The sequence below is a fragment of the Eriocheir sinensis genome, unplaced genomic scaffold (assembly GCF_024679095.1).
Source record: "Eriocheir sinensis breed Jianghai 21 unplaced genomic scaffold, ASM2467909v1 Scaffold9, whole genome shotgun sequence".
Classification (NCBI taxonomy): Eukaryota; Metazoa; Arthropoda; class Malacostraca; order Decapoda; family Varunidae; genus Eriocheir; species Eriocheir sinensis.
Genome location: NW_026112274.1, coordinates 249106 through 261971, shown reverse-complemented (window position 1 = coordinate 261971; position 12866 = coordinate 249106). Strand labels below are relative to the sequence as shown.

Genomic DNA, 12866 nt, shown 5'->3' with positions numbered 1-12866 from the left:
ATACAAAATACATATAAAATGAAGTAAATACGTAGAAAAAAAAATTATATATACACATAAAATAATGTAAATTCGTATCAAAATAGATAAACAAAATTCCAAAAAAAGAGTGTATCTCTGTAGGAAAATACGTATACAAAATACAAATAAAATAACTAAAATTTGTATAAAAATATTAGGTAAAATTAAGTAAAATTTGGTAGATTTGTATTGAAATAAATATACAAAATACACATAAAATAATGTAAATTTGTATGAAAATATATAAACAAATACACATAAAATAATGTAAATTTGTATGAAATATATATACAAAATACACATTAAAAAATGTAAAAATGTATAAGAAATATATACAAAAATACATATAGAATAATGTAAAATCGTATCAATATAAATACACAGAAAATCAATAAAATAATGTAATTTTGTATGAAAATAAAGGTTGAAAATACCCATAAAATAACGCTTTTTTTTTAAATATATATATATATAAAAATACACATAAAATAATAAAATTTGTATTAAAATAAATATACAAAATGCTAATACAATAAGGTAAATTTGTATTGAAATAGATATGGAAAATACACATAAAACAATATATTTTTTTTTCAGAATATATATAAGAATACACATAATAATGTAAATTTCTCTAAAAATATATATACAAAATACACATAAAATTATGTAAATACGTATAAAAATATATATACAGAATATATATAAAATAATGTAAATTCGTATCAAAATAAATAAACAAAATACCAATAAAAGAATCTGTATTTGTATGAAAATAAATATACAAAATAGACATTAAATAAAGTAAATTTGTATAAAACTATATACAAAAATACACAAAAATAATTTAAATTTGTATGAAAATAGATATACAAAATACACATTAAATAAGGTAAATTTGTATTAAAATATATATAGAAAATACATAAAATAATGTAATTTTTTATCAAAATATTAAAATAAATACACATAAATGACGTAAATTTGTATAAAAATATATAAACAAAATAAACATTAAATAATGTAAATACGTATACAAAATATATACAAAATACACATATAATAATCTAAATTCGTATGAAAATAAATAAACAAAATACCAATAAAATAATGTAAATTTGTATGAAAAAATATATACAAAATGCACATTAAATAACGCAAATTTCTATAAAATATATGTACAAAAATGCACATAAAATAATTTAAATTTGTATGAAGTTAACTATACAATATACACATAAAATAAGGCAAATTTGTATTAAAACAAATGCAGAATACACATCATATAATGTAAATTTGTATAAAAACAACAACAAAAATGCAAATAAAATAAAGTAGCTTTCAATAAAATAATATATATACAAGACTTCTTTCCATATCAAATTGTCCTGTCCATTCATACGCCGACGACTCCACTCTGCATTATTCAACTTCTTTCAATAGAAGACCAACACATCAGGAAGTACACGACACCAGACTGGAGGCTGCAGAACGCTTAACCTCAGACCTTGCTATCATTTCCGATTGGGGCAAAAGGAACCTATGTCCTTCAATGCCTCAAAAACTCAATTTCTCCACCTATCAACTCGACACAATCTTCCAGACACCTATCCCCTGTTCTTCGACAACATTCAGCTGTCACCTTCTTCAACAATAAACAACATCGGTCCATCCTTAACTCAAAATCTCAACTGGAAACTTCATATCTCCTCTCTTGCTAAATCAGCTTCCTCGAGATTGGGCGTTCTGTATCGTCTCCGCCAGTTCTTCTCCCACTCGCAGATGCTATCCATATACAGGGGCCTTGTCCGCCCTCGTATGGAGTATGCATCTCACGTGTGGGGGGGGCTCCACTCACACAGCTCTTCTGGACAGAGTGGAGTCTAAGGCTCTTCGTCTTATCAGCTCTCCTCCTCATACTGATAGTCTTCTACCTCTCAAATTCCGCCGCGATGTTGCCTCTCCTTCTATCTTCTATCGACATTTCCACGCTGACTGCTCTTCTGAACTTGCTAACTGCATGCCTCCCCCCCTCCCGCGGCCCCGCTGCACACGACTTTCTACTCATGCTCATCCCTACACTGTCCAAACCCCTTATGCAAGAGTTAAACAGCATCTTCACTCTTTCATCCCTCACGCTGGTAAAGTCTGGAAAAATCTTCCTTAATCTGTATTTCCTCCTGCCTACGACTTGAACTCTTTCAAGAGGAGGGTATCAGGACACCTCTCCTCCCGAAATTGATCTTTCTTTCGGCCACCTCTTTTAATTCTTTTTTTGGGAGCAGCGAGTAGCAGGCTTTTTTTTTTATTATTGTTTTCTTTTTTTGTGTGCCCTTGAGCTCCCTCCTTTGTTGTAAAAAAAAAATATATATATATATATATATATATATATATCTATATATATATATATATATATATATATATATATATATATATATATATATATATATATATATATATATCTTTATATATATATATATATATATATATAAATAATGTACATTCATATCAAAGTAAATAAACAAAATCACAATAAAAGAATGTATATATGTAGGAAAATATATATACAAAATACACTTAAAATAACTAAAATTCGTATAAAAATATATACAAAATACACAAAATAGTTTAAATTTCTATTAAAATACATATAAAATATACATAAAATTAGGTAAATATATATATATATATATATATATATATATATATATATATATATATATATATATATATATATATATATATATATATATATATATATATATATATATATATATATATATATATATATATATATATATATATATATATATATATATATATATATATATATATATATATATATATATATATATATATATATATCTTTTGAGGGGGTGTTTTTCAGAAGGATATGGCTGGTTTTCTTGGTCTTGTAGTATATGACCAGCTTTACTTGTTTGTTTGGGTCGGATGGCTTGACGTTTCTTCTTACTATTTGTGTGATGACCCTCTCATCTTCTTTGTAGGCGGTAGAGAATGTCGCTTTGTAAAAAATGCTGATGTCTTCTTTCTTCTCCTCTTTCTGCTTCTTGCTGTGCCAGCCGTCTATGATCTTCTTCGTCAGGCGGCTGATGTCCTTTTCGCTGAAGCCGTTGTTTATCAGAACTTGAGTTGAGCGCTCTATTTCTTGATGGACTTGCTTCCACGTACTGCAGTGTGTGAGCGCTCTTCTGATATAGGCGCAGATGGTGGAATCCTTGTACTTCGTGGGGCACTCACTTCGTCCGTTTAAGCAAAATCCTGGGTTCGTTGGTTTGGTGTAGACGCTGGTGGTAAATCTTCCGTCTTCTTGTTGGACGAGGACGTCTAGAAAAGGCATGGCTCCGTCTTCGCTGTTTTCCATGGTGAATTTCAGTCCGGAGGTTTCTTGGAGGTGGAGTCTAAGGCGTTCTGCTTCGGTGGCATCCTCCCCGTGGCATACCCCCGCGCAGCCCGTAGTAACACCTGCCAGCCAATCAGAGACCAGGACGCGCAGTGGGAGGACCAACACAGCGGTATAAATCCACCCCCGCTCCCCACACAAGCCATTCTCTCCGGTATCCTTACCAAGGAAAGACCTCGCTACTGAGGAAGGGTCTAGGACCCGAAATCGCGATCTAGCGAACATGACTAGTTTCGGCGAAGTCATACAGCCGATTAAGAAAGAGTTTAAGACTATCATAAGATATGAGGAGAATATCTTAAGAAAATAATCAATGCTCAACTAGCTATCACATTCAATGAGATATGCATTAGAGAAAGACTCCTGCCCATATACACCCTCAATATTCCCAGTGATGGGGCAGTTAACACGAGCAGAAGACGCCGACACAGGCCGAACAATGAAGAAAGAACTAACTTCATGAAGCAAAGGATAAGAGAACTCCAGCTAAAGGTAGAAGAGCTTCAGCAACAACTCGAGGAGCTCGATGAGAAATGGCAGAATGCTGACGTTGACGCCTCTGTAAAGGAGATCATAGACACCAAACTAAAAGAGGCTCTAGACAAACACAGGCATTCCATTGCCAGAGCTAACCTGGTTAGATTAAACGGTGGCAACGTCAAGTATTCGCGTCCTAAAGACTCGTACATCAACTTAACCAGCAAGACTCTTACCACAGACCAACATGAAGTACTTAATATGGGTCTCAACTGCCACGTACTGTCAAGACCAAGCAAATTCCAGAAACGAGTCGAATCTGAAGTACTCATAGACAACGTAGAGAAATTACAAAAAAGCGGCCAGGTGATTGTAAGCCCAACTTTCAAGCAAGAAGTGATCACGGAGTCGACAAAATCAAGAGGCCACTACAACAGTAACATACTCGAGAAAAGACACATCGATGCGGCGAAAGAACTTCGATCTGATCCTGCCATTACCATCAGAAGAGCAGATAAGGCTGCTGCATACGTTCTCATCGACACCAAGGAATACTTAAGCAAGATTGACAACATCCTCAGCGACACAACCAAGTTTAAGAAAATCACAAGAAATCCGACGGAAGCCCTCAAGAAAAGACTCAACAAACTAATAGCGAAAAATAACTCCACCTGCGACGTCAAGTTCGACCGACTCACCGGCGAATATGAGATGGGATACTGCTATGGCAATGTCAAGACTCACAAGCCAGGCAACAAATTGAGACCAATAATATCTCAAATCCCAACCCCTACCTACAACATCGCAAAGAGATTGTGCGCCCTCCTTACACCGTACATCCCAACCACCTATTGCCTGCAGTCAGCAACAGACTTCATCGACATCCTCAAGAACAACAACGTGGGAGGAAGAGTTGCTTCACTAGACGCCGAATCCCTCTTTACGAATGTCCCCGTGGACCGCACCATCAACTACATCATCGACCGTGTGTATAATAACAGCTCTACACCTACCCTCGCCATCCCAGAAGCTGTACTTCGAGAGCTACTGGAATGCTGTACAAAGGAAGCACCGTTCATCTGCCCCCGGGGAAACAAATACTGCCAGGTAGATGGCGTAGCCATGGGTTCTCCTCTTGGTGTACTCTTGGCAAATTTTTTCATGGGCTGCATCGAGGAGGAAGTTTTCAAGATAATAGAAAAGCCAGATGTATACTGCCGGTATATTGACGATATATTCATCAAGACAAAGGATGCCACCGAAGCAGAACGCCTTAGACTCCACCTCCAAGAAACCTCCGGACTGAAATTCACCATGGAAAACAGCGAAGACGGAGCCATGCCTTTTCTAGACGTCCTCGTCCAACAAGAAGACGGAAGATTTACCACCAGCGTCTACACCAAACCAACGAACCCAGGATTTTGCTTAAACGGACGAAGTGAGTGCCCCACGAAGTACAAGGATTCCACCATCTGCGCCTATATCAGAAGAGCGCTCACACTGCAGTACGTGGAAGCAAGTCCATCAAGAAATAGAGCGCTCAACTCAAGTTCTGATAAACAACGGCTTCAGCGAAAAGGACATCAGCCGCCTGACGAAGAAGATCATAGACGGCTGGCACAGCAAGAAGCAGAAAGAGGAGAAGAAAGAAGACATCAGCATTTTTTACAAAGCGACATTCTCTACCGCCTACAAAGAAGATGAGAGGGTCATCACACAAATAGTAAGAAGAAACGTCAAGCCATCCGACCCCAACAAACAAGTAAAGCTGGTCATATACTACAAGACCAAGAAAACCAGCCATCTCCTTCTGAAAAACACCCCCTCAAAAAAGATAGAGAGCCTACAAAAGTCGCATGTCATATATAGGTTCACGTGCAAACAAGGAAACTGTGAAGTCCTTCCCTCTACCTATGTTGGCATGACGACAACAAGACTCTCGCGACGACTGACATTCCACCTCGCGTCAGGAGCACCCAAGAAACACCTGAAGGAGCAGCATAGAATCAACATCACAAGAGAAATGCTGGAACAACACGGAGATCCTGACAACATGTCCTGACACAAGACGCCTCCCCATCCTAGAGGCACTCTACATCAAAACAACAAACCCGACATTAAACATGCAAGCAGAAGATCTACAAGCCCTACCAAGTGCGCGAAGAACAAGTTTGACGAGTACCCCCGCGCAGCCCGTAGTAACACCTGCCAGCCAATCAGAGACCAGGACGCGCAGTGGGGCGACCAACACAGCGGTATAAATCCACCCTGCTCCCACACAAGCTCTTCTCTCGGTATCGCCACCAAGGAAAGACCTCGCTACTGAGGAAGGGTCTAGGACCCGAAATCGCGATCTAGCGAACATGACCTAGCTTCGGCGGTCAGCCGGTATCTCTTATCTATAAGAAAGAGTTTAAGATATATATATATATATATATATATATATATATATATATATATATATATATATATATATATATATATATATATATATATATATATATATATATATATATATATATATATATATATATATATATATATATATATATATATATATATATATATATATATATATATATATATATATATATATATATATATACACATAAAATAATGCATATTGTATGAAAAAATATAAACAAATGCACATTAAATAACGTAAATTTCTATAATATATATATATATATATATATATATATATATATATATATATATATATATATATATATATATATATATATATATTATACTTGAACTCTTTCAAGAGGAGGGTATCAGGACTCCTCCTGTATTTGATCTTCCTTTCGCCACCTCTTTTGTTTTACTTTAGGAGCAGCGAGTAGCAGGCTTTTTTATTATTGTTTTCTTTTTTGTGTGCCTTGAGCTGCCTCCTTTGTTGTAAAAAAAAAAATATATATATATATATATATATATATATATATATATATATATATATATATATATATATATATATATATATATATATATATATATATATATATATATATATATATATATATATATATATATATATATATATATATATATATATATATATATATATATATATATATATATATATATATATATAATAATGCATATTTGTATGAAAAATATAAACAAATGCACATTAAATAACGTAAATTTCTATAATATATATATATATATTATACTTGAACTCTTTCAAGAGGAGGTATCAGGACACCTCTCCTCCTGTATTTGATCTTCCTTTCAGCCACCTCTTTTGTTTTACTTTAGGAGCAGCAGTAGCAGGCTTTTTTATTATTGTTTTCTTTTTTTGTGTTTGAGCTGCCTCCTTCGTTGTAAAAAAAAAAAATATATATATATATATATATATATATATATATATATATATATATATATATATATATATATATATATATATATATATAAGATAAACATAAAGTAATTGAATTTGTATTAAAATAAATATACAAAATGCACATACAAAACGGTTAATTTGTATTGAAACAGATATGGAAAATATACATAAAACAATGTAAATTTGTTTCAAAATACATATACGAATACACATAAAATAACTTAAATTTCTATATAAATACATATACAAAATACACATAAAATGATGTAAAAACGTATAAAAAAATATATACAAAAGACACATCAAATAATGTAAGTTCGTATCAAAATAAATAAACAAAATTTCAATAAAAGAATGTGAATTTGTATGAAAACAGATATACAAAATCAAAATAAAATAACGTAAATTTGTATAAAACTATATACAAAAATACACAAAAATAATTTAAATTTATATGAAAAAAGATATACAAAATACACATAAAATAAGCTAAATTTGTATTGAAATATATATAAAAAATACATAAAATAATATAATTTCGTATCAAAACATTTAAACAAATACATATAAATAATGTGAATTTGTATAAAAAATATATAGACAAAATACACATTAAATAATGTAAAAACCCAAAATACACATATAATAATATAAATTCGTATAAAAAAAAAAAGGCCAATAACATGCACATAAAATAAGGCAAATAAGTATTAAAAAAATACAAAATACACATAAAATAATGTAAATTTGTATAAAAAAATACACATATATACAAAATATACATTAAATAATGTACATATGCATAGAAAATATATACAAAATACATATAGAATAATATAAAATCGCATCAATATAAATAAACAGAATATCAATAAAATAATGTAAATTTGTATGAAAATATAGATGCAAAATACCCATAAAATAACGCATATTTGTATAAAAATATATATACAAAAATACACATCAAATAATTAAATTTGTATTAAAATAAATATACAAAATGCACATACAATAAAGTAAGTTTGTATTGAAAAAGATATGCAAAAATACACATAAAATAATGTATATTTCTATAAAAATATATATACAAAATACACCTTAAATATTGTAAATATGTATATAAAATATATAAAAAATACACATAGAATAATGTAAAATCGTATCAAAATAAATAAACAGAAAATGAATAAAATAATGTAAATTTGTATGAAATAAAGAAGCAAAATACCCATAAAATAACGCTTTTTTTTTAAATATATATATACAAAAATACACATGAAATAATTAAATTTGTATTAAAATATATATACAAAATGCACATACAATACGGTAAATTTGTATTGAAATAGATATGCAAAATACACATAAAACAATGTAAATTTGTTTCAAAATATACATACGAATAAACTTAAAATAACGTAAATTTCTATAAAAATATATATACAAAATACTCATAAAATGATGTAAATACGTATAAAATATATATAAAAAATACAAATAAAATAAAGTAAATTTCTACCAAAATAATTAAAGAGTATACCAATAAAAGAATGTGTATTTGTATGAAAATAAATATAAAAAATACACATAAAATAACGTAAATTTGTATAAAACTATTTACAAAAATACGCAAAATTATTTAAATTCGTATGAAAATAGATCTTCAGAATACACATAAAATAAGCTAAATTTGTATCGAAATATATATACAAAATACATAAAATATTATAAATTTGTATCAAAATATTTAAACAAATACACGTAAAATAACGTAAATTTGCATAAAAATATAGAAACAAAATACACATTAAATAATGTAAATAACTATAAAAAATATATACAAAATACACATATAATAAAGTAAATTCGTATCAAAAAAAAAAAATACCAATAAAATAATGTAAATTTGTATGAAAAAATATGTACATAATACACATAAAATAACGCAGATTTGTAAAAAAATATATGTACAAATATGCACATGAAATAATTTAAATTTGATGAAAATAAATATACAAAATACACATAAAATAAGGCAAATTTATATTAAAAAAATACAGAATACACATAAAATAATGTAAATTTGCATAAAAAAAGAACACAAATGCACATAAAATAAAGTAAATTTGTATAAAAATATATATACAAAACACACATTAAATCATGTAAATCCGTATAAAAATATGTATACAAAATACACAAGAAATAAAGTAAATTCATATCGAAATAAATAAACAAAATATCAATAAAATAATGTAATTTTGAATGAAAATATATATACAAAATGCACATAAAATAACGTAAATACAAATACAAATATACACATAAAATAATTTCGATTTGAATGAAAATAAATATACAAAATAAACAGAAAATAAAGTAAATTTCTAATGAAATATATATACAAAATACAAATAAAATAAAATCAATTTGTATCAAAATATATATACAAAATACATATTAAATAATGTTAAAACGTATAAATATATATATATATATATACAAAGTATATGTAAAATAATGTAAATTCGTATTAAAATAAATCAACAAAATACCAATAAAATAATATAAATTTGATTGAAATAGATTTACAAAATACACATAACATAAATAAGATTTGTATAAAAATATATACAAAAATATGCAGAAATAATCTAAATTTGTATGAAAATATATATACAAAATACACATAAAATTAGGTAAACTTGTTTTGAAATATATATACAAAATACCCATAAAATATTGTAAATTTGAATCGAAATATATAAACAAATACACATAAAATAACGTAAATTTGTATGAAATATATATACAAATTATACATTAAATAATGTAGATATGTATATTAAATAATATATACAAAATACACATAGAATATGTAAAATCGTATCAAAATAAATATACAATATACCAATAAAATATTGTGAATTTGTATGAAAAAATATATACTAAATACACATAAAATAACGTAAATTTGTAAAAAAATATATGTACAAAAAGGCACATCAAATAATTCAAATTTGTATGAAAATAAATATAAAAATACACATAAAAGAAGGCAAATTTGTTTTAAAACAAATACAGAATACACATAAAAATAATGTAAATTTGTATAAAAAAACAAGACAAATGCACATAAAATAAGTAAATATGTGGAAAAATATATATACAAAACACACATAAATAATGTAAATACGAATAAAAATATGTATACAAAATACATATGAAACAATCTAAATTCGAATCGAAATAAATAAACAAATTACTAATAAAATAATATAATTATGAATGAAAATATATATACAAAATATATATAAAAAAACGTAAATACAAATATACACATAGAAAAATTTTAATTTGTCTCAAAATAAATATGCAAAATAACCATAAAATAAGGTAAATTTGTAATGATATATATATACAAAATACACAAAAAATAGTTTAAATTTGTATCAAAATATATATACAAATGCAAACAAAATAACATAAATTTGTATAAAAATCTATATACAAAATACACATTAAATAATGTAAATACGTATAAAAAAAATATATAGAAAGTACACATAAAACAATGTAAATTCGTATCAAAATAAATCAACAAATACCAATAAAATAATATAAATTTCTGTGAAAATAAATTTACAAAATACACATAACTAAAATTTGTTTTAAAGTATGTAAACAAATACACAGAAATAATTTAAATTTGTATTAAAATAGATATACAAAATACACATAAAATTACGTAAATTTGTTTTGAAATATATATACAAAATACCCATAAAATATTGTAAATTTCTATCAAAATATATAAACAAATACAAATAATAAAACGTAGATTTCTAAAAAAAAAATACAAAATATACATTAATAATGTAAATATGTATAGAAAATATATAAAAAATGCATATAGAATAATGTAAAATCGTATCAATATAAATTTGTATAAAAATGTATATTCAAAACTACACATAAAATAATTAAATTTGTATTCAAATAAATGTACAAAATGCACATACAGTAAGGTAGATTTGAATCGAAATAGATATGCAAGATACACATAAAATAATGTAAATTTGTATCAAAACATATATACGAATACACATAAAATATCGTAAATATCTATGAAAATATATATACAAAATACACATAAAATGATGTAAATACGTATAGAAATATATATACAAAATACACATAAAATAATGTAAAATCGTATCAAAATAAATAAACAAAATTACAATAAAAGAAAGTACATTTGTAGGAAAATAAATATACAAAATACACATAAAATAAATATAATTTGTATAAAAATATATCCAAAAATGCACTAAAATAATTTAATTTGTATGAAAATAGATATACAAAGTACGCATAGAATTAAGTAAATATATATTGAAATCGATATACAAAATACAAATAAAATTAGCTAAATTTGTTTTGAAATATATTTAAAAAATACCCATAAAATATTGTAAATTTGCATCAAAATATATAAACAAATACACATAAAATAACGTAAATTTGTATAAAAAATATATATACAAAATATACATTAAATCAAGTCAATATGTATAAAAAATATATTCAAAATACACATAAAATAATGTAAAATCGCATAAAAAAAATAAACAGAATATCAATAGAATAATGTATATTTGTATGAAAATAAAGATGCAAAATACCAATAAAATAACGCATATTTGTATAAAAATATATATACAAAAATACACATAAAATAATAAAATTTGTTTTAAATAAATATACAAAATGCACATACAATAAGCTAAATTTGTATTGAAATAGATACGCAAAATACACATAAAATAATGTAAATTTGTATCAAAATATATAAACGAATACACATAAAATAACGTAAGTTTATAGAAAAAAAATATACAAAAAACGGGGGGCTCCCGTGGTCCCGTGGTAGAGTCTCTGCCTTGCGCTTCGGCGGGTTGCTGGGGCATGTGTTCGCTACCTATCAGTTATCATGGGGGTGGAAAGGTGGGCTCTTTCCGACACCCTCAGCCCCGTTGTTGGGCCTCCTTGAAAGAATTGGGTATCTCTCTACCAGCCGTGTGGGGGGTTGCGCGTCATGCACCGCCTTCCTCCATTGGGGTATATCCCCAACGAAATACAAAAAAAAAAAATAAATAAATAAATAAATAAATAAATAACAAATAAATAAAAATAATATATATATATATATATATATATATATATATATATATATATATATATATATATATATATATATATATATATATATATATATATATATATATATATATATATATATATATATATATATATATATATATATATATATATATATATATATATACACACAAAATACTCAAAATAAATAAACAAAATTCCAATAAAAGAATGTATATATGAAGGAAAATACATATAAAAAATACAAATAAAATAAATTAAATTTGTGTAAAATATACAAAAATACACAAAAAATAATTTTAATTTGTATGAAAAGAGATATACAAAATACACATGGAATTAAGTAAATTTGTATTGAAATACATATACAAAATACACATGCAATAATGTGAATTTCTATGAAAATATATAAACAAA

At 26.9% G+C, this 12866-nt stretch overlaps 1 protein-coding gene across 1 annotated transcript; it reads left to right on the top strand.

Annotated features, from left to right (window-relative positions):
• Positions 1 to 3904: 3904 nt before the first annotated feature.
• Positions 3905 to 5984, top strand: LOC126994865 (uncharacterized). The gene is made up of 2 exons (XM_050854126.1): positions 3905 to 5471; positions 5893 to 5984. Exons 1-2 carry the CDS (start codon positions 3905 to 3907, stop codon positions 5982 to 5984), a joined length of 1659 nt encoding a protein of 552 aa, XP_050710083.1.
• The last annotated feature ends 6882 nt before the right edge of the window (positions 5985 to 12866 follow it).